Source organism: Columba livia, chromosome 1, assembly GCF_036013475.1.
Source record: "Columba livia isolate bColLiv1 breed racing homer chromosome 1, bColLiv1.pat.W.v2, whole genome shotgun sequence".
In the NCBI taxonomy this organism is placed as follows: Eukaryota; Metazoa; Chordata; class Aves; order Columbiformes; family Columbidae; genus Columba; species Columba livia.
This window is the reverse complement of record NC_088602.1, coordinates 29,516,855-29,542,024: the sequence shown is the minus strand read 5'-3', so window position 1 is coordinate 29,542,024 and position 25,170 is coordinate 29,516,855. Positions and strand designations below refer to the sequence as shown.

The 25,170-nt window shown below is 43.9% G+C and overlaps 1 protein-coding gene across 5 annotated transcripts in view; it reads left to right on the top strand.

Annotated features, from left to right (window-relative positions):
• Window positions 1-6,509: 6,509 nt before the first annotated feature.
• Window positions 6,510-25,170, top strand: part of LOC102092343 (phosphatidylinositol 3,4,5-trisphosphate 3-phosphatase TPTE2) — a 31,624-nt gene continuing 12,963 nt past the window's right edge. The window contains exons 1-15 of one of the 5 annotated variants that reach the window (XM_021286875.2): window positions 6,510-6,843; window positions 7,990-8,079; window positions 10,126-10,203; window positions 12,572-12,619; window positions 14,286-14,447; window positions 14,847-14,966; window positions 17,786-17,885; window positions 18,709-18,772; window positions 19,260-19,324; window positions 19,904-19,964; window positions 20,867-20,948; window positions 21,025-21,113; window positions 22,373-22,434; window positions 23,348-23,428; window positions 24,449-24,554. In XM_021286875.2, the coding sequence (XP_021142550.2) occupies window positions 8,030-8,079; window positions 10,126-10,203; window positions 12,572-12,619; window positions 14,286-14,447; window positions 14,847-14,966; window positions 17,786-17,885; window positions 18,709-18,772; window positions 19,260-19,324; window positions 19,904-19,964; window positions 20,867-20,948; window positions 21,025-21,113; window positions 22,373-22,434; window positions 23,348-23,428; window positions 24,449-24,554 (1,168 nt within the window). In that variant the 5' untranslated portion in view covers window positions 6,510-6,843; window positions 7,990-8,029. The other 4 variants (XM_065052537.1, XM_065052530.1, XM_065052554.1 and 1 more) reach the window with 4 other exon arrangements.

The window sequence follows — 25,170 nt, the reverse complement described above, 5'->3', positions numbered from 1 at the left end:
AACTTTCCTCTGAGCTGGATGATTAGATTTGCTAGATAACAAAACAAGCAGATTTGTGGAAGAGAGAAAATAACCACAAACAAACAGATGGGTGCCTCCCTTTGCATTATGGCCAAGGAGTTACAGGTTAATTTAAAGTAAACAGCAGTAACATTCGTTTTTACAGAGCTGTGTTTGGAGGAGAGACTGTGAGGCAAAAAGACTGGGCATATAAGCCCATCATAAAGTTCTGTCTTACTTTTCAGGAAAGCAGGACTGTCCAGCAATTACCAAGTACAGCAATGCTGTTTATTTCTTAAAAACTGCATTCCTTCTCTCCCACAAGAACCGCTGACCCACTTCACTGCCAAAGGATTATGTAAACAGTGCTTTTCTGCTCACTTGTTCTCTACCCCCGGGTTTAGGCTGTTTTTGGAAGCTGTGAAATCAAATGAGTGAAACATCTCCTCATCCCTTTCTTTGCCCCTTCAGCCAGCGGCTGATGCTGACAGCAGGGTGCTGGGGTACCACACAGAGGGACTGCATACCACCCCCTGGGGCTTTCATCCACAGCAGCCTCGTCCTTACCAGAGTCAGACAGTGCTTGGGACACTGCACACTGGCCCAGGACTGCAGTGGCAGCCTTGGGGTCACAGTGTGGGCAGCAGGGTGCCTGTGGCTGTCTGCAGGGTTGTATGGCCAGGGAGCATTGGGCTGTATGGATAGGGAGCATTGGGCCCCACGTCTCTGACTTGTGCTGTTAAGAGGGGGAGGTGGAGCTGCAGTCCTGGTGGATCTCACATGTGTGTGTTATGTGACTCCAGCTTTGCAGGAGCAGGACTCAAAGTCCAACTCTCCTTCAGGGCCCCCCGAGACGTCTCTCAGAGCCAAGACACCTGGAGCACTCTCATGCTCTCTAAAGGACTCCACCAGTGTCAGCTTCAGCAATGTCTGCATGTGGAAACCCCAGTCAGCTGAAACATGTTCCTTGCATACCTGCTTCATGATGAACTTATTTTCCCAAGCTAGATGAAGGTTTAGGAATGTCTGGAGCACAAGAGAGGGATTGCCGTGAGGTTGAGTTCACGTGAGGTGGGTCTAGTGGGAGGGTGTGTTCATGTACTGTTCCACTGGCCCAGAGCTAAAATAATCAAGTCATCGTAAAGAACGTGGACACTGTGTAATCACTGCTGTTGTTTCCTCACAGATGTTGAAGTCCCTAGGCAATGGGACTGGAAATGCTCTTCTCTTTTTTTCCCTGGAATACACGTGGTTCACACATATTCTGCCTTGCAGATTCCTATTTAGTTACTTGGAAGGAGATCAAATTCCCTCTTCTTAAGATACTCAGTGATCTTGTCAGCAAATAACAGTTTCATTGAGTAAAAACCTTCCCACCCTGCTCTCCTCCACCCTCCTTCCAGCAAAAGTACGTAGGTGCTGAATAACAGTCATAAACCACTATTATTCACACATTAAATGGAAAGCCAGCACAGCAAGAATGCAAATTGGTGGCTAAATGTGAATGAAGACAGTGGCTCTGGGGCAGCTCTTGTTATTCCTGCAGTCCTGGGGCACTGGGGTCCCCCAGAAAGAATGACTGGGGCTGAAGACATGAAGATGACACCAGATGGACCTTCACTTCCCAGAGCCCAATAGAACATCACTGCAGGTGGAAGAGTGGTGGCCTCTCAAAACTCTATGACCAGTTCCTCATTGTTTGTTCTTAAAGGAGGCAGGGAAGAAATGGGGCAGACTGCTTCAGACTCCAAAGGAGTTACAGAGACCTGAGGTTTTCACAGCAAGAGTCTGACTGCCTAGCTGTGCCCTAGGAAAACGCGGAGTAGTCGATAGACAGCTCCAAGCAAAATGGCTCATTTGCACTGAATCCAAGTGGTTTATGCATTTACCATCATTCTTATACTTCTTCAGCATGTCCCACTTTCAGTGAGCAACCTGCTCACTGGGAGAGACCATGGACTAGGCTCCTTTGCAGGCACTTGAGGTGTGGAGATACCAGGGACCTGCAAGCTCTCCATGTGTGAGCTACTATACATCTTCTGTAGGAATCTGGGTTGCCATGTTTTTTAAAACAGAAGTAATTTATGAGGTCTGAAACTTCTTTAATCTAACAATAAAGGATTTCATAAAAAGTAAGATAAATTTAAAAGATCAGGATGACATCAGCCATCATAGTTTCAATCTACAAAATAACCGAAACCTGTATATGTGTATGAAAGGTCTGTGGTTTGTTCGCAAGGAGCAACCGCAGAAATCTGTGTACAAAGGGGTAATGGTGGCAGACCATGAAAAATGCTAGATCTGAATGTTTTGATAACGTTCAAAGAGCAAAGACATAATTCAGTCTAACTAATGAGTCTGCGTGCAGCCTGTGAGTACCTAATGGGTTGACACAACAAACGTAATTAGTTCATAAGTTCCTGAGGGCAAACACAGGTCCGAGCAGATCTCACATCAGGAATAGCTGTACCAAAGGGAATTAGTCACAAGGCCAGAAGGAATAGGTGGATTATCTGTGTGATCTTCTACCTACCTCAGGTCAGAGAACTCTCCTGACCTAATTCACTCCCATTTGAACTGTAGTATTTCTGAGGAAAAAACATTTTGGTGTAAAATATTCAGTGTTGAAGAATCAGCCACAGACTTTAGCATGCTCTTCCACTGCTTAATTACCCACATTGTCTGTTGTTTTTTTTTTCCCCCTGAGACTGAATCTGCCAAGTCTCATCCTGCAGCCTTTTTAATCTCGTGACGCTTCACTCTGCAAAGGGGAATAGCCTTCTGCTGCCAAATGTCATTTTCCCTGCTCAAGGGTAGGTCCAACTACAATAACCCTGTGTGCCTGCCTGCCCCTGTCTTGGGCACCCAAACCCCAGCAGCTGCTTTGGCTGTGGGTGCACAGGCTGGGGGAAGCCGGCAGGGTCACAGAGCGAGGGGTTGCACGGAGCTTGTCTGGGCACAAGCACATCCTCAGGGAAGGGCACTTGATGGGAGGGCACTCACCTGGCATGGGGAAGGAGAATGAGCAAGTTCTGCTCCCGGGGTGAGTTTGTTCAGGGTTGTTTCACGCAGAGCACATACACAGAGGTGAAAAGAACTGTGGGCGGCGCATGGCAGTGTGTGGTGGAGGTGGTTTCACTGGGCTTGTTGAGGGGGCTCCAGGGACTGCAGTACCTCTCTGCCTAGTTTTGGGATCCTGATCCACCTTAGGCAGGGGAAAGCAGCAGAGATAGGTGGCCAGAAAAGTCCAGGGCACGCACAGAAGAACTGCACGTTCTGGGGTGGTCTGAGGTACCAAATTAATTTAATTACCTCTAGCGTTAGGCAATGTTAAGCAGGTACATTTCTAGATCTAAATTTTGAAGCTTAAAGTCTGCTTACACCCATTTAAGGACACCTAGACCTTCTTCCAGATCCAGTCCTGACTGCCTATGATTAAGTCACTCCTTTTCTTTTAGAAGACAGATAGGTTTGAGCTCCTTGTCTCAGGTGTGATGAGGTGCACTTCTCAGCCTTTTACTCACATCACGGCTCTTCCCCCTTCCTTCTAGAGCTGTGGCTACCAGGACCAGAGAGCTGAGAGCACATGGGAGCCAAAAGCTCAAGGAATATTTCCAACCCAACACATTTCCTGTTTGTGGATCTAAGGATCTTGTTATTCCTTTTGTCACAGAGCCACATGCCACAATCACCTGTGGCTGGCTCCTCCCCACTGCTACCCCAGCATTTTTCAGTTACCTGTTTTCATAATATAGTCGCTGATACTCCAAGTCTGACCTGCCATGACATTACTCCCTCCAGCCGAGATGATTGTGATTTGCAACATAAGTTACTCCAGAAATGCTTCCAAGCTTTCTGACATGTGTACACATACCCCATGCAGGTGGCAGGTGCCTCGCAGTGACAGTCAGTGGGACTATAAGTAGACCAAGGATTTTTCTTAAAGATGTTGCATGGTCCTTCAGGTACCAAGGGCTGAAAAGCACTGCCCCGAGGTCTTTTGTTCTGAGATTGACAGGGGATGCAGGGAAAAGCACAATTCTTGCTCATCTGGACTTACCAGATGTTACAGTTTACTCAGTGCTAGGCAGCAATTCTTCTATCCAATCACTTTTTTTACCTCTGTGTCAGCTCCAGGCTCGATTACTCGGGATTTTATCCAGCGTATGGTTTAAAACAAAACAACACAACATTGAACAGCTGAAAACACCCAATCCCTGCAGAACCTCTCTGGAAAGGAATTGCTTAAGGATGGTTCTCTTTTCGGTTATTTTAAGACTAGTGTGCTGGGTTTTCACCAGTGTGAATCAGATTGAGTTTATATTCTCCTACCTTTTAAATCAAATGTGATTTTCTAGCCAGACAGTTGCTTACAGAAGCAATTAAATACTTTTATCAGTAAAACTTGTAATCTTTTATAGAAAATATAAATTAGTTTGAAAGGAATTATTTTCCCTAATCCCATGTTGATTTGCATTAATTATTATCACTAAACTCCTTTAATATTTTATTAGTTGAAGCCTCTATCTACTCTGCTCTCATTTTGTCTGGAAGCAAAGCCAAACTGACAGGTCTATCGTCATCAGGTCATATAATCCACCTGATTTTAATATTGGCAGAGAATTGGCTTTTTTCCTCACTTATCTCCATATTTCTGTTACCCCAAGACTTTATAAAAATAAAATTATTTTTCTTGGCATTTGTATCTGATAGTCTTAAACATATCAGACATAAATGAGCCATACCTACTGATTTTAAAATCTACCGAGTTAAGAGATTCTGCTTACCACCCTCTCTGTTATTTCTGGAATGTAAAGTATGTCATCACCCCCCTGAGATATGCATACTTCATCCTGCTCTTTACCCAGTATGTAGCTGGATTATTTACTGAACATTTCAATCCTTTCTGCATTTTGTTGACAATTCCCCTGTTTTACACTGATGAATAATTGTCAAGGGATCAGAACTGGATTATGAGTTTTTAAATGTCAGTATCATGACTTAACCAGCAAAATACAATGACAATGATTTACAAGTCTTGAATTTTAAAACCAGAATATTTTCAAAGTTTCCTTTTCATTTTTAGCTTTATGAACCTTGGATCTTGTTCCTGTGCTTTTCTTCAGCAGCTCAGAGGTAGAAATTTAATTTTATTAATAAAAAACTCGTGTTTTTATTTTAATCATCTGATTCTAGAAGTTAAAATTTTAAGAAAACTAGACCAGCCACCAGGAAACTCATGATGACGCATGAGAGCTGGCACATCTTCTACAGCATCACCAGTGCTCTAAGATAAGATTAGCAACATCGAAAGGAACAGTTATGGTTTTATCCCTGGTAAGGCAGTGTCTACCTATATGATGAAAAATGGAAAGAGTTGTTTTTCCTTTCTACAGTAAGTGCATCTATCAAGCTGATTCACTTACGGCCTTGGCATTCAGTCTGAACCCCGAACTGGAAGCCCCCCTGCCTCCAGCTCCTCCTTCGACTGTTTGTTACAGGATGTTCTGTGAAGAGTCCACTTCAATACCCACGCTGCCTTCACACCTTATCATAGAATCATAGAATTGTTTTGGTTGGAAGAAACCCTCCAGATCATCAAGTTCAACCATAACCTAACTCTAGCACTAAACAGTGTCCCTAAGAACCTCATCTAAAGGCATTTCAAACACCTCCAGGGATGGTGAGTCTACCACTTCCCTGGGCAGCCTGTTCCAATGCCTGACAACCCTTTCTGTGAATATTCTTTTCCTGATATTCAATCTAAACCTCCCCTGGTGCAACTTGAGGCCATTTCCTCTCATCCTATCACTCGTTATTTGGGAGAAGAGACCAACCCCCTCCATGCTACAAGCTCCTTTCAGGTAGTTGTAGACAGCGATCAGGTCTCCCCTCAGCCTCCTTTTCTCCAGGCTAAACAGCCCCAGTTCCCTCAGCCGCTCCTCATCAGACTTGTGCTCCAGACCTCGGTGCTTACAGGGCTCAGGACAGAGGAAAGCAGACTCCCATATTTCTACACCCTTCTCCAATATGGTACTGGCCGTGAAGGCAGCCCATGGGCATAAGATCCTGTTGAGAGTAACTTGCAGGATACCCATATGGTCCACAGGATCAAATAACCTGCACATGTAAAGTTTTTCCTCAGGACTAAGAGCAAATTAATGTTTCTTCTCATAATCTGACTTAGTTTCCGTCCACATTTGGCTGTTTATCAAATACATAATTATCTGAATATACCAAACACATTTAGCTCATTACTTGGTAGCACTGTCTGTGCTAGCCGCTTACCCACACATATATACACGTGAAAGGCAAACTTTCTATTAAGTTTGCTGCCCAGAAATGCTTCCTATTCTCAGCATTCATCCTGAAGATTTTACTTCTTTCGGGCAAAGGGCATCCAGAAAGGCTCCTGACAGCAGGTAACCGCACCTAACCGTGACCGAGCTCCCGCAGCGCCGGGAGCAGCCCCCAAAAGCTCGCTTGGAGCTCCCTCTGCTGCTCGCCGTGCTGCAGAAGCCCTTCCCCGGGCAGCCCGGCCCCCAGCAGGGTTACTCCACCGTGAGGTGCGGCCGGGGCAGCGCTGGGGCAGGTGTGAAGCCTCTGCGGAACACGGGGTAACGCGACGCGTTTCTGCCGTGCGGGCTCCGATTCTGCAAAAACACAAGTGCTCGATGTTATGTGAAAAGCCTAAGTGCTCAATGTTACGTGCTTCTCGCCCTGCATGGAGACAGTCGCTGTCACAGGCCATGGGGGCCTGACCGGCCTGCAGCCCCCCCCAATCCACCAGCTCAGGGGAATGCAGTAAGAGGCACCAAAGCACAGCAGCGAAGTCCACACAAGGCGAGTGGCTGAGGCTCGGGGGAAGGCGGCGGGCCCTGCCGGGGTGGGCTGGCGGGCGCCCTCCTCGCTCCTGGGGGCCCAGGAATGCATGATCCGCGGGGGACGGGCCGGCTCCAGCCCGGAGCTCCCCGAGAGGCCCCTGTGGCCGCCGCGGGCCCGTTGCCGTCCACCTGCTGCAGCCCGCGGAGCGGCGGGAGCGGCGGCGGGGCCGTCGCCATGGCAGCGGGCGGTGCCGCCCGGCCCGGCCCAGGTGCAGCCGTGCGGCTCCGCTGGACCATTTAGCCGCGGCCCGGCGGGGGGGATGAGGCGTGCTCCCGTTCCGCGGTTAGGCCTCGCCTCGGCGGGTGAGTGGGGCTCCGCGGGGCGGGCGAGGGAAGGCGGGAGGGTCGGGAGTACAGCCCTCAGGAAGTTTAACGCAACTTTCCGCTGAGCCTGCGGCGTGCCGGGGGCGGGTGTCCGGGCTCGACTTTAAGCCTGGCGGCTGCGCTGAGGTGAGGGCTGCGGGTGGAGGGGGAGCTCCCAGGGGCTGCGGCCACCGCGGGCTGTCTCCGCTGGGGCTGCCGAGCCGCAGGCTCTGTGTGGCGGCCGCCGGGCCTGTGCGAGGCCCATGGCGGGAAGGGGCACTGGACCCTCGCCGGGGGAGCGGGGAGGCTGCGGCGGGGCCATACCCGCCAGTGTGGGGGCTGGTTCCCTGCCTGGGAGTGTGAGGCTGAGCCCGAGGCAGGTGTACGCGAGCAGAGGCTCCGGGGGGCGAAGCGCGGATCGCCCCTCCGAGTGGCTGCTTGATGCGCGGCGCCGGGAGCTCCTGGACCCCCTTCCCCGGTTTTCCAGCCGGGGATGTGCCCCTCCCGGAGGTGCTGGCTGGGACTCTTGTGTGTTCCATAGCTTGAAGCAGGGGAAGATGTTTCATCCTTTGGTGAAGATGCTGCTTTAAAGTTATCGTCACTGTGGCATACTGCGATTAAAAAAAGCCCCTTCCTCGCATTGCTGAGTGCCCTGACTCTCACGAGCTTTATAGATAAGGTTGTGTTTTGTCAACTATGGGGGTAAATGCCTGAAGCAGAAGCCTGTCTGCTGGTAATATGAGTGTGGCTGCTATGGGATGCTGGTGTTGACTGTTTCTTGTGCTCATCTCTCTTTAACTAGATGTGCTTCTCTTGAGGCCAGTGGAGCAACAACAGACAAGATGACAACGGTGAGGTATGAGCAGGGGGCAGAGCTGGCAGGAGCAGCCAGGTGAGTGGAATGGACTGTACCAGGGTGAGGCTTTTGGCTTGAAGTATGCTGTGTGTGGTCCCCTGGCTAGGGTTTCTTAGTGTTTTAAACATAACAAAGAGAATAATGACACAGTGCTTGGAGTTTATATAGCATATAGCCTTTGTATCTCCCACCCCCTCCTTAAAGTGCTGTTGTCTGAGAGGAGTGATATCTTTTAGAGAAATGTGCTGTTATGGTCGACTTCTTGCAAGTAGTTAAGAGCTAACTAAGAATGGCAGAACACCCAGCCCTGGTATAATAAACTTGTGGTAATAAATTCTGCTCTCTTCTAGCATCCAGAAACACTGTCAGGGTCTCACATAGAGCAAGATGCTCTTCTCTCCTTAAAAGCCTTAAGTCTGAAGTTCCCTATAGTTGTAAGCAGTCAGAAAAGCTTATGCTCTGTATGGAAAGTGTGTGTAGGGAGGAAATAGGTTATTATTCTAGTATACCCTTATTCTCTTCCACCCCAGTAGTCAAAGACTAGATGTAGTAGCTTGTGGCAGAGCTTGTTTCAGCTTGGACAACAAGCAGCTGTAGAATGCTCAGCAAAACAAACTCCCTCCCTCAGAGGAAAGCATTATCTAGAACTGGTTTTTTTTGTGTGAGAACACAATGGAAACAGTGTACCCAGGCTTGGCTTGTTTTCTTTTTGTATTAAAGATTGGCTTCCTAATCCAAAACACTCATTCTTATTTGGACTTTTTTTTTTTAATCACAGTAGAGGTTAAGAAGGTGGCATTTGGTACACTTCATGTGCCTGCAAGTATAAACAAGTGACCTGCAGCAAAATTGCTGTAGCAGCAAAAACCTGCTTTAATGAGTGAAGCATTTTAGCTGTACATTAAGTGGAAACTCCCAAGTGAGTATCCTGTAAGAATAGCTGGGAAGCAAAGCTGAATGGCTACATATTGCCAGAGCTTTGCTTCAGTTCTAGAAACAAAATGAGGATACTGGAGCTGGAAAATTAGCCTTTAAATACCAAAATTGTTGGGGGGGTAGTAATTCCTCTGTTTGGCTTGGTACTGAGTGCAGGTGGTGAACCACCTGTACTGATTGCTGAAACTGTAGGAAATGCATCAATAAATTTTGTGATTAAGAGGGGGTTAGCCCACACTGCGGTGCTGGTGCATGGGGCCATTGTACATGACGAGGAATACTTGGATCCTCTGAGTTGTTACACTAATGCTTCAATCATGCTAGATTGCCTCAGAACAGCAGGGAAATGTCAATATTGAATATGTCTGTGTAATTGCTTCTGTCGGAGAAGCAATGATGCCAGAGGCAGAGCCACAGCAAACGCTGGCTGTGCTATTACACAGCACAGCCTTTCTGTGGAGAAGGCTGAATTAGAAACTCCTGGATTTGAATTTTGCACTCTATTTTCTCTGAAGTCATCAGGTGACCTTCAAAGATTCTGAGGTGGCTGAACAAAAACTTGATCTAAGGAAACCCTTTTAAGGAAGTTATGGCAAACAGTGACTAGGCCAAAAAATGCTGTCCTAGCACTAGCTCAGCTGCTGCTCTACTCTTCCAGTTTCCTGTCTGGTATCCTGTGCTGCACAAAAACATCTCTGTGCTATAGCTCTTCCTGGTGAAAACATTTATTCTCTGAACAAGTAGTGTACTGTAACAGCATTCTTTGTCGCTTGGACTCTCTGAAGCAATTTTGCATGTGCATGTTTCCAGTACTTCCAGAGTCTGGAGTGGACTTTAAAGTCCTCAGTGGACTCTCAGATGTCCTACTTCAAAGCCCTTTATCCTATTGCTGAACACACCTGTTCCTTTCTCCGAAAGAGAAACTTTTGGGAGATGGATTGCTAATGTGGAACCAGGTCAGTACAAGCCAAAGGGGTTCTGTGGTACCAACATGTGGGAGATCTTTCTTCCCCTGGTACTGTGCCTGTGCTCTGGCCCAGGCTGCTGCTCAGCTGACAGTTAATATTTTCTCTGGAACAATGAAGGGTAGCAATGTGTAAAGTTGACATCTGTATCAGTATGTGACTCATGTTATTTCTTTGCCAGCTCTCCAACAGCAGAAGAGCCCACAGTAAAGATTGATGATGGTCGTGATGAGGATAATGAACCAGACAGCTGTTCCAAGTAAGCTAATAATATAGTAAATGCCTTGCTTACCCCTGAAAGTGGAAGCCATTGAGCCAAAATAAGACAGATGGCTTGTTGAAGCCCAGTAAATCACTTGATATTGACATTTGATATGGTACATAATAAAGATGAGTTCAGGAAGCCTCTTTGTGCCTCTAGAGATGAAAGCCCAACACAAGAACTAGCTATGAGTCCATCATTATGGAGAATGGGTAGTCCAAACTGTGGTGATTAAATTTCCCTGAAGGATAGAGTTTGGGAGAGCACAGAAGAACAAATGCTTCTGATAAAATGAGGTGAATGAGTATTTGGGGCAAATGATAAGCATCATGCCTTCACCATGTCTGAACTTGCTAGTAATTAACTCTGTTCTTGAAGTAGTTATTTTCTAACTGTTGATCTCTTGTCACCAGTTACTAACTCTCCCAGCATACTTAGTGAAGTCAGTGACAAGCGAATAGACAGTTCTCTGTTCCTGCAGCTCAAGAACAGTAAGACTAAGCCTGTTATCTTGGTTCTTCTATGTGACAACATGTCTTTCTAGAATTCAGAAGTTGGCATTTACAAACATATTTCACAAAGACTTTAATCTAAGTATGTGAGTAAATGTGCCACATTCTCTTCAACTTATTTAAGATGTTGGCAGGCTGAACTAGAGTGGTGTGTATATATTTCAGTCTTAAGTGCATCTGGTAAAGATACTTGTCCTCAGACCGAGAAAGCTGAAGTCTTCCTATACCTACTACATTTGCATTGACTGGGCAAACTCAAAGACCAGCTGGCTGTTAGTGTAATTATTGCAGTGCTTCCTTAGATATCAGACATCTATGAATGCGAGAACCTCTTATATGTTAGGCTGCCTTCAAGGCAAGACCTGGTATTACATCCTTGACTTCCACTGGAAAAGTGGATACTACAACTTAAGGATGCAGATGTTTGCTTGTTAGACCTTGTCCCTTAGTTTAAACTGTGAACCTAATAATAAGAAGCAATCAGTAAGCCTAGAAAGATGCTTCCTCATCACTTCAAATATATCTAGCCTTGTCTTAAATTGAGTTACTAAGGTGTTAAGGATATGCACCAAGTGAAATGCGATGCTCAGGTTGCCCTTGAGAAAACAAGTAGCTCAGGCAGGATCACTGGGGTGCAATATGCATTATTGAGCTGACAGAGACTTCCTGTAACAGTGGTATCTCTAATGGTGGTGGGAGGGGAAATGTAGTAACTGTATAAAACAGGAAAGAGGGTAGATATGTGAACAATACAAAAGGAATCTACCAGCACTTTTTGTTGGTGTGTTAGAACCTTTTGGTAGGTTATACTGTTAGTGATATACTTTTAGAAGGTGTTTTCTTTTAAGTGTCCATTAAAAGATTCCAGTGCTCACTGTAGTTAAGTCATCCCAAGCTTACTTAACAGACTGGAAATCTGTCTTTCAAGTGATCAGAACCTCGGTTTTGCAGATAATTCCTTTTAACTTAGTTTTTGGTGTAGCCTAAGGAGACTTTCAGCTGCTGAGATAGTGACACAAAGGCCTAGCTTAAAACCAGAAGGCTTAAAGCATATCAAAGAGGCAACAAATAATCTTATAGAATCATAGAATTGTTTCAGTTGGAAGAGACCCTCAGGATGATTGAGTCCCACCATAACCGAACCTAACTCTAGCACTAAAACAGGAGCTGAACCCTGCTGGGGTTGGAGATAACTCCCACAGTTGGAAGAACTTGGCTTCAGTAACTCATTTTCTTAAAACTCATTTTCCTGAGTTTTTAATCTGACAGCCGAACCAATATTTCTTTTTAAAGGTAAAAGGAAGATTTGTCTTGCTCTGTTCGAAGAGCACAGAAGCATAAGTGGAGCTATTAACAAATGCAGCTTTTTCCAGTCTGAGAAAAAAACAAAACAAAACACAAAAAACAAAATAAATAAAAAAAACCTCTGGTACAATAAGCTAATATCTTGAACAAGATACCTTGAGAGACATTTGTCCTTTAATCATCCTCTTGACCAACAGCTATTACAGAAGCCCACTTCTTAAAGCTTATAACTGGGCATTAAGCCAGATTTCTAGTCTCGCTACAATTGTGACACTGAATACTGTTGTGCATGAGTACGTACTGCTGTACTTCTAGGGTCTGTAGCTGATGAGTGTTTTTTCTAACAAGTGGTCAAAGCATTGCTTTCAAGTACTGTCTTAGCCTATATACTTCATGAATGCAACTGAATAATCTCCTCTTAAAGAAATTACTACTATACAGAGTTCTAAAATGAAAAGAATGTGAACAGAAGGACGTAACAGTGCTCTCGTGGCTAATACCAGTAGCAAAATGTCACTTTTCTTGATGCCAATTTTCTTCTCTTGCAGTGCAATTAGGAGAAAAATTTCCCCATTTGTGATGTCATTTGGATTCAGGTAAAAGATCATGCTTGTAATGGTATGAGCAGGGTTGAAATAGTCCTTATTTCTGGTTTAAGAACTTGGAGAGTTCCTTGAATGACTGTGACTCCAGCCTCTCTGTCTGGAAAGTACTAAACCTCCGAATACACCCAGAAAGGGTGAATTGAGAAAAGTATTAATACTTTGATTGGGAAGTAAGTCTTAAACAGGTATCTAGGTTCTCAAAGGAGAGCTAAAAATCAGAACTGTGAATGCTGTTGACTTGGATAAAGCCTTTTCAATGGCTTACTCCAGGCTGTGGCAGCCTTTGAACAACCAGTTGGTCAGTTGTATGCAGTCTAGGTGCCGAAACAAAGTAAGCCATTAAAGACAGTTATTTTTAATGGACTATACTATGACACAAGTGGGAGGGAAAGTGAGCAGATTGAAAGGCAGCACTGACAGTTGTGTGCCCTAAGGCATTCAGTTTTGCACTGCTTCTAGGTAGCTGTGCAAATACAGATGAATAACTACAGTTGAGTCAGAAGTAGATTTACAGTTCCACAGGGATGATGTACTCTGCACAGATCACTTTAATGCTGTTTGAATCATTGAATGGTTTGGGTTGGAAGGGACCTTAAAGCTCATCTAGTTCCTGCCATGTGCAGGGTCACCCTTCACCATACTAGATTATTCAAAGCCCCATCCAACCTGGCCTTGAGTGCTCCCAGGAATGGGGCATCCACAGCTTCTCTGGACAGTCTGTTCCAGTGCCTCACCACCCCCATGGTAAAGAATTTTTTCCTTATATCTAACCTAAATCTACCCTTCTTCTGTTTAAAGCCATTACCTGTTGTCCTATCACTATGTGCTGTTTTAAAAAAACAAAACAAAAAAAACAAAACAAAAAAACCCCCTCCCTTTGCAGTGTTCTTGTAGGCCACTTCTAGGTACTGAAAGGCTGCTATCAGGTCTACCTGGAGCCTTCTCTGGGCTGAGCAACCCCAACTGCCTCAGCCTTTCATCATAGGAGAGATGCTCTGGTCCTCTCTGTGGCTTTCCTCTGGACCCTCTCCAACAGGTCCATGTCCTTATGTTTGGGGTGCCAGAGCTGAACACAGTCCTGCAGGTGGAGTTTCATGAGAGTGGAGTAGAGGGGGGGGAAAAATCACCTTCCTCGAGCTGCTGGTCATGGTGCTTTTGATGCAGCCCAGGATATGGTTGGTTTTCTGGGATGCAAGCTCACATTGCTGGGTTGTGTTCATCTTTTCATCAACCAACAGCCTCAGGTCCTTCTCCTCAGAGCTGCTCTCAATCCATTCTCCTTCCAGCCTGTATTTATGCTTGGGGTTGCCCCCACCCATGTGCAGGACCTTGCACTTGGCCTTGTTGAACTTCATGAGGTTTGCATGGGCCCACCCCTCAAGCCTGGCCAGGTCCCTCTGGATGGCATCCCTCCTCTCTAGCCTGTTGACCACATCACACAGCTTGGTGTTACCAGCAAACTTGCTGAGAGTGTGCTCAATCTCACTGCCCATGTTGTGGAATCCTTCAGCTGCTTATAGAAGCACACCCCAGTATGTATACAAGAGAACACACTCTTGCTGGAACAGCTTAAAACAAAATTCTGAGCTTGTGCTCTTCAGTCAATAAATGTCAGCAATTCATTCCTAGCTCTCAAGTTGTATTTTTCTTTTTGCAGGGTATTTGGAGTTGTACTTATCATTGTGGACATTATAGTCGTGATTGTGGATCTGGCTATCAGTGAGAAGAAGAAAGGTGTTAGAGAGATTCTTGAAGGTGTTTCCTTGGCAATAGCACTCTTCTTCCTCATTGATGTTCTCCTGAGGGTGTTTGTTGAAGGGTAAGACATGGGCAAAAGTTAAGTCAGTGTGTTAAGTCCTCAGGCTAGTAAGGAAGCCATGCTTCAAGCTTGGACTGTGAACATGGATGTTCTGTAGGTGAACTTTCTGGTTCTAGACAATGGCTAGTCTTTTTTTTTGGTGTTACCCTTCTATAGAATAATCTGTAAAGCACTTTTGATTTAAGTGAGCATTTGTAAAGTGCCTCAGCTTTGCTGTGACTTGTGTGGAGGCCAGGTGTAAGATTATTTTCTTAGTGAGTCTTCTGTGCTACTGTTAAGAACTGCTTGAGGAGAGCTTGTCTCTAGCAGTAGTTCTGTATGGGTGGTTCTCTTCCTGAAGATATGTTTTAATCTTTGTTATCCACACAGGCATCTGTCTAAAACTCTCCTTTATTTCAGCTTCAGGAACTATTTCCGGTCCAAACTGAATATTTTGGATGCATTCATAGTGGTGGGCACTCTGTTAATTAATATGACATACTCCTTCTCAGACCTTGCTGCAGCAGATCAGATACCAAGGTAAGAATGGTTTGGCAGCTGCTAAATGTGAGCTCTCTTTTCTTGATAGTTTTCTAAGAATTTTCTTGGGTATCTGTAAGCTAGATGTGTGCATACTACATCACACATATGGCAGTGCTAGTATTTCATGGCGCAGACTAAAGAGGGATAGGAAACACCTAACTTGGGTCAACAGTTATACTATAGACTGTCCCTGTTCTGAAGGCAGAGATGATCTAAACATGTAAGTTGGGGTAACTAAAAGTAAATAGTGAGGCCATCGAATGATCTGACTCAAGCATTTTTTTGCTGGGCGGAAGGTGCGCAGCAGCTCTGATAGAGAGTCTGAAAAAGGTCAGAAAGGAGAGTTGGATTATTAAGAGCAAATGAGACAAACAGGGAGAATCTTCATCTAATGGATCTTGAGAGAGTTACCACACTGTCTTGTTTCTTCCACCTTGCTTTTCCAGAAATCCCATGGTAACATATGTTGGATTTTTCATCCATGCCCTGAGAAGGGAAAACATGCTGTTTATGTGCATAAGTTAATTCAAGTTATATTTCCATCTGATTTCTGTAGCTTGATCAGATGATAACCTGTGAGAGGAATCCCTTCCTGATGGAGACAGAACTACAACCCTAAGATTAATTTATCTGCATTAGGTTTGAATGAGTGAAACTTGCTTGCATCATCCAGGGAAAGAAGCTGATTGTGTGTGGTGTGTTGGCTTTTTCAGTTTTGTTGTTGTGTGTGTTTTGTTTCTTTTAAATCATCCCCTACCCTCAATTCAACTGGCTACCAGGCACAAATGGAGAAACATTAATCTAAAAGAAACTCTAGTTATTGAAGAATCCAGAGTTAGACAGACACCTGGAAGCAATAGTTATCTCTTCAAATGCCAGCTAAACTCAGGTTTCAGAAAGCAGAACTGTCAAAGGAGTAGCTTTTGCGGCCTCAGGATCATGAAAGTCTGTTTCCTTCTAGGTCTTTTTAAACATTAATCTGAGTTAAATGATTTCTTCCCACCTTTCTGGCCACATTTTTCTAAAGCAACTTTAATCTAGCAGCATCCAGTTAAAGGTAGGAGGAATAGCACTGTGACAGGGTAATCTGCGCTGCTGTCTTTACTAGGTTGTGTTAGTAGTAGGCCCAATCCTGTGCTGCCCCATCCTGTTGTAGACTGGGGTATGCAAGTACCTTGTATTCTGACTTGGTGAAGTGGATGGGGATTTAGAATAAGCTTTTTGGGTCATGTGAAAAGGAGTTCACACTGATTCTCTGAAGACACTGAGCTGGGGCCTACCATTTCACCCATGCAAGGTCCTCTGCAAAGCTTCTCTTGTGAAGGGCTCTTCAGTCTTGCTCTGACTACCTGGCAATAGATGATAACTCAGACTTGGCCAAATCACAAATCTTGAGATGATTGTCTTAGCACCTAACGCTTCAGTAGTGTCCACACAATCCAGCTAATTCCCAGTAGCCTACCTGGGGTTTATCACCTTTCTTTGCTCATTGACCTTCCTCAAGAAGAAAACAGTGGTCATATAGCACCTGATAAATTGCAGAATAATCAGAATCTGTGCAGCATTTGTGCGGATGGTGTGATGAGTGACATTTTGGTGGTGGTCCATAGGGGTAACATGTCCTGATGGATAAATATGGTCTGTTTCCAGTCTGGTCTAGCTGGATGTGCATTGGATTGGGTTACTCATTTCCTTGAAAACTGACTTACAAAAGGGCATTGAGGAATGAGAACTGGTTATTAGTCTGAGAGCTAATGCTTAACTGGCTAACTTCTTGAAAGGCAGAATGCAAACTGCTTTTATGTTGAAGAGCTGCTTCTCATGGTTGTGGGTCAAGCTGGGGAGAGGGGCTATTGGAGTCTTTAAACCAGTGTTAGTTCATCTCCTTGTCTACTAGCTCCAAGGGAGCTGTGTTTTGAAAACAGTAGGGTGATCCTGGACTGGCAAGGAGCTGAGGGAGAAATGGAAACTTCCATCTAGGTGTCCAGGACAACCATGTCTTCCTGACTTAAAGCTCCACATCAGTGGAGAGCAGACTGTTTTCAACTGAAGGCAGTGGGTTAATGTTTCTGTAATATTTGTCCCCCTTACTGTAGGCGTTCATCAGGATTCTTACCTAAGTGTATCAGGACCTGAAATATGTGCATGTGCTACTTAAAAGTATATGCTTAGGTAACATACCTCCTTAAGGAATGGAGGTTAGTTTGCCCTAGTCCCTAAGGGTATGTGAAAGCAGCTGCTTCTGTTCAGTTGTTTCATAGAACTACTTGCATAAGCATCTTGCTTCAAAGTTCAACAGCAGTTCAAAGTTCCTCAAATCAAAACATCTGCTTAAGTTGCTGAATGATTAAACACAGGGTTTATACAGATCTGTTTTCAGGTTTCTTAATCAAGACATGATGTATATAGCCTGTCTAGCTTCTCTCTTCAGCTATTTTTCGGGTAGCTACCTGCAGTTAAATGTATACTTCAGAACAAGCTTCAAGGAACAAGAATTTAGGGATAATAACATGGGTGGTATTAAAGGAACTTGTTGCTTTCTTGGTAGATGTGCCAGTGAAAAGTCTGTTTGAGCAAGTGGAGGGTTTCCTAGTTCTGTTAGCTGTTCAGAATGTGTACTCCTAAAAAAAAAAACCCTCAAAATGGTGGTGTTCTCCAAGTACAATATTTCTCCAAAATCAGCCTGAGAAGTTCTGGTTCAATATATGAAACAAAGCTTTGAACTGTCTCTGAAACAGCTTTTAAATAGCTTTAAGCTTTGCATCGAAGTTTAATTGTGCTCATTTTCTTTTATGGTGAATGTGACTCTTGTCTAGAATGGTTATTTTCCTCCGAGTTCTGAGAATTGTCATCTTAATAAGAATATTTCGTCTCGCTTCACAAAAGAAGCAACTTGAAGTAGTGACCAGGAGGATGGTAAGTTGGCTTCTTAATATATCAAAGTTTCTGTTCCAACTCTTTCTTTCTCCAGGCAGCCATCAATGGTGAGTAGCAGGACTGCCCACAGCCTATTGGTCTGCAAATGGTGATATTGCCTAAGTAGCATGTCTGTTCAGTGTCCTTGACAGGGAACCAGAGCTTTGCCTTCAACTTGAGTATAGCTAGTAATTCTGACCTTTGTTCAAGTGAGCAGCAGCTTGACCTGGAAGGCCAGCATAGCCAAGTGACTGCAACACCACCATGTGTCTCTATTGATAATTTCTAGTTTGTGTGGTACGTGGACTGTTTGCCCTCACATGGGAGAGGATGGGAATTTTAATGCTTCTGCTGCTTATTCCAGGTGAAAACAAAATGACCTTAGCTGTTGAAGCCCTATCCATTGTAAATGCCTCTTCTTATTTTCATCAGGGACACTGAAGTGGTACTTGAAGCTTCAAGGGTGTCCTCTTGCTCAGGAATATGCGGTCTTGGTTGTGCTGCCTTTGATTTTTCTTCTTCCTTCCCCAGCCCCCAAACACTCAATGAGATTCATGCTGCAGTCTGCAAAGAATCCCCAGTGTTCTTTCCACTAGAATAAATTTTGACACTTTGGGGTAAAAACTCTGTATGGAGCTTCTACCTAAAATTTAACACAAATCCTTGGCTAATGCTGTGATCTTTGCTATAGCAAAATGAGGCTCTGCTACTCATTACGTAAGTTCAGAGTCTAGATGGTTGTGTTTTTTCCCCAATAATATGCAACACTTGTTGATCTTGGGAATTCCTTTGGAAGACTAACTCTACTTTTTTTTTTTGGTAGGTCTCTGAAAACAAAAGACGTTATATGAAAGATGGCTTTGATCTGGACCTCACTTATGTTACTGGTTTGTAGAAGCAAATGACACTTTGCAGCATGTTGCATGCTGCTAACACTAGTTATTCAGTTAATGAGTGCTTGACATGGAACGCAGGCAATGTTTTAGACTTGTGAAATTTAAGTATGAGGTCAAAGCAGGCCTACTCCTTTTCTGTGGGATTTTGAAATATAATTCCAGACTCTGATGCTGTTCTCAAGGATTAGCCCTCTGGGAGGGAGGTTGTCCATGCTGTATGCAGTGACAGAAATCCCTATGAGACCTAGGGAACCAAAGCTGAGAAACTATTGATTAATTCACAGTATTTTTGCCTATGAACCTATGGAGACTGACATTTAATGGTAGCTGATGCTTCAGAAAGCATTAGTCTCCTGCTCTAGCTGTCGTAAATGCAAAATAAAACCTCTCAGAAATGGGTAGGTGTAGCTCTTGATCATGTAGTTCCTACATGTGGGGAGGCTTCTGCCATTACTTCTGATTGCTGTCTTTTCTGCAGATCGCATTATTGCAATGTCATTTCCATCTTCTGGGAAGCAGTCTTTCTATAGGAACCCTATAGAGGTAAAAAATCTCTTGTCTACTGAATTTGGTATTTCTGACTGGTGTTTCACTTCTAGGTTCCCACTAATTTCCATGTGGACTAGGTTGTCAAGTCAGTCCTAGTCCTGCTGTCTTGGCTGGTTGGAATGACTAAACGGTGGTCTCAACTGTGCTGTGTTGCTTGTGTCAGAGTCTCTTAGCTACACCTAGTGGGATGTATCTCACAATGTGTACACACTGCTCTGATGCTACTGTTCCTCAGAAGTGTTTCAGAGAACCGTCAGTTCTGTCTCAGGCTGGTAATAGTATGAGTGGTGAGAACTGTCTACTCATCTAAATAAAGATGTTTAAAAGGCCTCTGTTAATCCCCTGTAGAGCTATGCGGCATGGTATTGTGGAAACATAAATATGTAGGGTGGGGAAGATTGTTGTAGAAGTACTTCTATTCCAGACAAGCATCTGAGCTGGGAAGGCCTGTTGTCTGAGGGCTGTGAATGATTGCAGCTGCTGATCCTACCTCAGGGGTAGGATCTGAGGTGGCAATGGAAATAAGGAGCAGAGCACTGACTACTCTGAACTTGTATCTTGTTATTGCTCTAGGAAGTTGCAAGATTTTTGGACACCAAACATGCAAACCACTATAAAGTCTACAATCTCTGCAGTAAGTATGTTTAGCTGCTGACTGTATTGAAATACTGCTAAACAGAAAACTTTCCTTTCAGTGTGTGATGCTGGCAATACTAGATCTCCAAGAATTCAGTCTGTCAAAAGGACACAGCTGTCTCTGCCTGTCTTCTGTCCTGAATGTGGTTATTGACTTGGAGCATCTAATACATTGTACTGAAGTTTCCAAAGGAGATACTGGATGCCTTGCAGTTAAGAGTTCCTTGCTGATGCTGAACAATTGCTTCAGTGTTCCAAAACTCTTACTAAAGAAATGGAAAACTAAACTTGGGTTAAAACTTTGGGTGATGTTGGAGGATTTTTCTAATGAAGGCTTAGAAGAATGAGATTAAGCAGGAAAGTGTTTTAGCCACCTCAAATGAGTAGTTAAAAATGAAAAATACTTCAGGAACAACTATCCTGTTTCTGCTTTCACAGTAGAGCATCAGACCTGGAAGCAGACAAGGTATGAGATAGAAGCATTGATAGTTAAGTCCTGAAAAAGTAAAACTGTCCTCTAGCCAACAGCAGAATAGATGAGGGGTCACAGATGAGTGTGGTGTTAGCAGCTTCTTACCACTTTGTAGGTGGTTGTTGCTGTGGCTGACCCTGACAGTACATCAGAGCATTAACTTTCAGATCTCTAGATAACACCTATGGAAAGGAGTGGCCATCTGGGCCTGGAGATGATTTTTTCACTTAAAAGTGAGATGTGTAAAACTGGAAGCTAAGTAAACATGGTTTTACCCAGATTCTCACAGCCTTTCCGTTTTGATCTGTTTATTTTTACTGCTATACTTCAGTATATGCTCAGACCAGCAATTGTGTGTCACAAGCCACTTCTGTTGTTGCAAGTCTATTCCTCTCTTTACTGGCATAACTCCAGATTTTTCTTTGTAGGTGAAAAAGGCTATGACCCCAAGTACTTCCACTACAGGGTGGAAAGGATCTTTATTGATGACCACAATGTCCCAGCACTACAGTAAGTCTCAACAAGAAGTACGTACATCATGGTAGTTCTATACGGACATCTGCTTTATTCCACTAATCTTATCTAGGGACATGCTGAAATTCACTGCCAGTGTCCGTGAATGGATGAGTCAAGATGAAAAGAACATCATAGCAATTCACTGCAAAGGAGGCAAAGGTAGGACTTCTCGTGTGTAATCAGTGTATGCTACAAATTACATGTTATTCTTATCACAGCTTCTTTGATGCAAGTATGGCCTTAAGCCATAGCGTGAGCTGGGTTTAGAGTGTAACTTGACAAATTCTTCAGGCACTGTGACTAGCAATACTATAGTGCTGTGTATTTTGTATTATGCAACCCTACTTTTAGGTAGCCCGAATTGGTTCTTAATCTAAGATGGCATCTGATCTCTCAAAGTTGTCTTCATTAACTTTCTGCTGTCCTGACTTTGGGACTTCAGTCTCTCAGGAGAGGCTGCAGAATAGTGAGCTACTGAAACTGCTGTGAACAAAAGTGTTAAGTTGCTGCTTTGGCTCTCTGGCAGCCAGTCACCCATGTGGATTATCCTGCACTGTAATATACCTCAAGCTTTTAAATTTCTTGCGGTGTCGGGGCGGAGTATTGTAGGCACACAAGGTACTATGTGATAGAATACAATGTAATGGGAACAGGCTAACCAAAGCTACTGCACATGAGTTGATCTGTGGGTGTTATCCACAACCTGTAGTAGTGCAGGAGCTGTTGAAGTTTGTAGGTAGCTGTACAAATAAGCAAAATTTCCCTGTGAACATCTGCTGCATCTTTACCCACCTACTGTTGCTACTGCAGATACTTGTCCTAAACCAGGTGGCTATGTAACCTAAAGAAGGCTCTTTCCCCCACTTGAAACCATAATTTAAAAGGTTTTGCAAATCTGAACACTTAAACTATCTGCAGGCCAAAACCAGCTTGAAGAACAAGTATAGGGAGGGTTGGCTTGACCTCTGAGATTTTTAAATTTGAAACTGAGACTATATTGGAGTCTTTGTGCTAACAGTCTTGGTGCCCCCTTAGTGGGGCTGAGGGGTGGGGCAAGTTGGAGCGGAGAAGCAACTTATGAGGCTTAGAGCATTGGCAGGTGCCAGTCTGTAACCTAATCATAGTGTGTACTTGACTCTGTCCCCACTGAATGGAGTGTACAGATTCTGGCCAGCTTCCTAAGTATCTCTAGGAATACTATGAAGAAATGTGGGGTCTGCTTTTAAGGAATGAGTTAACAAACTGTAGTATATTGTCTTTAACTCATTCTTCCCAGAAACATGGCCATTTGACTACTGAAGTGTCACTTATCTCCTGTTACCTCTTCTATTTCAAAAGTTATAACTTCATTTGCACAAAAATAATCCTCAATACCTTTGAACTCCTGTAGTTCAACCTGTCTCTTGCTTCTAATACAGGCAGGACTGGAACAATGGTCTGTACCTGGCTCATAGACAGTGACCAGTTTGAGAGTGCAAAGGTAAAAACTGATGGTTATTTTATGATTCTTATACTATTCCTACTTAATAGAAGAAGAATCTACTTAATTGGTGAAATGCACTAATATTCTGCAAAAAGTCTATACTGAAAAAAGGGTACTGTGAACAACCTGCTTTACAAAAAAATTCTTGCAAATATTGCTGCTGTGTAAATTCCATTCTGATGAAGACTATTCTTGATCAGGAAGAACTGAGACATAGCAGATCTAGGATCTTGAGCTAGGACTTTCTTAAACTGTAGATGACTTCTGAGCGTGGTTTACTAAACATAGTGTCACTGTTTCGAAGTGCAGTTTTTTTCTCTAACCTCCCTCGAAGTGGTGTGAGGTATCAAGAATTGTCTTGCCTTGACTGCCAGCATTGCAGCAAGAAGCCCTTCTGGGGAAAGGGAGAAAGATCAGCAAGTCCTGGCCAGGACAGATGCATGTGCTGCTTTAATATCCAATGTCTGGTGTGTCAGTCTGGAGACCTGGATTGCAGAAGGCCCCGGTCACTCATGGTAGTCTGGCTGGACTGTGTATCCATTTAATCATGTGTTTTTCTCAGAGTTTGGTTTGTGAAGATCTGAACTGATGTTCAGCTTGGTCTGTCACAGACCACTTGAGAAATATAGATGGTTCTAAAGCAATTGCTTAAAAAGCTTATTGCTCTCCTCATTCAATGAGCTTTGTTAGCAGTCTTTCATGGATGACAGCCTTAATGTATTGGACTTTCTAATTACTAATTATTCTAGTTAAAAGCCTTCTTCAAAAGGTATCAAAACTACTATTGCATAATTTCACTTGCCTTCCTGTATTGCAGTTGATTAGTGTAATTCTAGTTTACTAGCCCCTTCTCAGGAAGGGGAATGGTGTTGGGATCAATATCTTAACCATTGATTATCTTCCTGTGTAGGAAAGTTTGGACTACTTTGGGGAGAGAAGAACTGATAGAAGCACAAGTACCAAGTTTCAGGGAGTTGAAACTCCATCCCAGGTAAGCTTGAGCAGGTCCAGTAAGAGTAGCTGAACCAATACTAGCCTTGTGAGTGCTTATGCTGCCACACCTTTCCTGCCTTGTTTCAGAGATGTGGGTTCCTGCTAATGCTTAACTCTTGAATTTTCTGTGCTCTAAGGGCTGGAAGACTGTCAACTGGTAGGGTTGCACTGTATCTTCCCCCCTCTGCCCATTGTCCAAGCACATTCCTTATGCCTTTCTTTGCGTAATCGTCAAATCTGAGTTATGGTATCCAAGATAACAGAATTGCTGAGATTAGGAGAGCTTTCAGTCCAACCCCACTGCTCAAGCAAGATGAGCTAGGGCAGGTTGCCCAAGGCCATGTCTAGTCAGGTCTAAACAATCCATGCAACGTCTCTGGGCAGCCTGTTGCAGTGTTTGCCCACCCTCACAGGAGCATGACCCCGTGAGACAACTGGGCTGTTTCTCAAGGGTGCACTGTCACCTGCAGCCTGGCCTGGGGAGGGCTATGGCTCTGTGGATAAGTGGAGGAATGAATCCTCTGGTGACTGCATTCATGAAGAAATACTAAACAAGCTATTGCCTCAGCCCACAGTTTAGGGGCTTTGCTCATTTTATTTCACTGTTTACTGTGAGATGAAGCTGGTGACAGAGGTACTATAGTTGCTAGCGTAGAATAGAATGGAAGTACAATTGTCCTTCAGAATGTTCTTCTGTAAAATTAAAGTATCTTGTACACTTAAACATTCTGTCCTTTAAAAAGCTACAATATAAAAGCTCTTTGCTTCTTGCTGAATCAAGAATTTCTTTTAGAGTGTGAAGTTTAAACACTGCTTAAAAATATAGATGCTGAATTTGTTTAGAGGATTGTTTGAATTGGGGAGAGGAAGGAAAATAAATCCCTACTTTCTTCTTAGCTTTAGACTAAGGAGAGCTAAGAACTTGAAGTAGATGATCTGTTTAATCCTACTTCTGCCTAGAATTAGTCTGTGTGGGGTACATAAACTGCATAATGTGTCTGGGTTTTTTGCATTACAGAGTAGGTATGTTGGGTATTATGAAATCCTGAAAAACAAGTATAACTTGAAACTCCCACCAGAGAGACAACTCAAAATAAAAAACCTCAAAATCCACTCTATACATGGTAAGAACTCTTGAATTTGGGCATTCCTCTACCTGGTAATGGCTTCCTAGTACAGGCAGCTGATCTCTGTCTCTCTTGCTAACCCTATGATAGGAATGCAGACTTGCTGGGATTTGAGAATTTGAATGGCACAGTTAAAATACAGTGAAGAGCATTTTGGAGTGCAGTTGCTGCATGTGTTCTGTCACTTTCTGGGTGTCTGGTCAAATAGTGGCTCGCATACAACCTGCTCTGTTTTGGGAGGGGAATCACTTTTCAAGTGAGATTAACTCCACATGCAGAACTGCATCCACTAATGTTTCTCAGCTTCATTATACACATCTGTTTCTGTACATAGGTACCTATAATTTTGATAAAAGGCAGAAGTTCAGCACTACTTGTTCAGGGGGACTTCAAATGGCTGTTCTTGTTCAGTCAGTGGAACTAGACTCTACATTAGCCTGTTTTGCTCCACTGGTAGAATTCACTGCTGCTTCAAAATACTGCTTTCAACCACTGAATCTTGAGCTACCTTAAGGATTTGAGTTCTCTAAAGCCTATAGGAAGGCATTCTGAAGAGAAGGCACTTTTGAATAGGATTGCACTTAGTTTTCATGACAACTTGTTTCTGGCAATG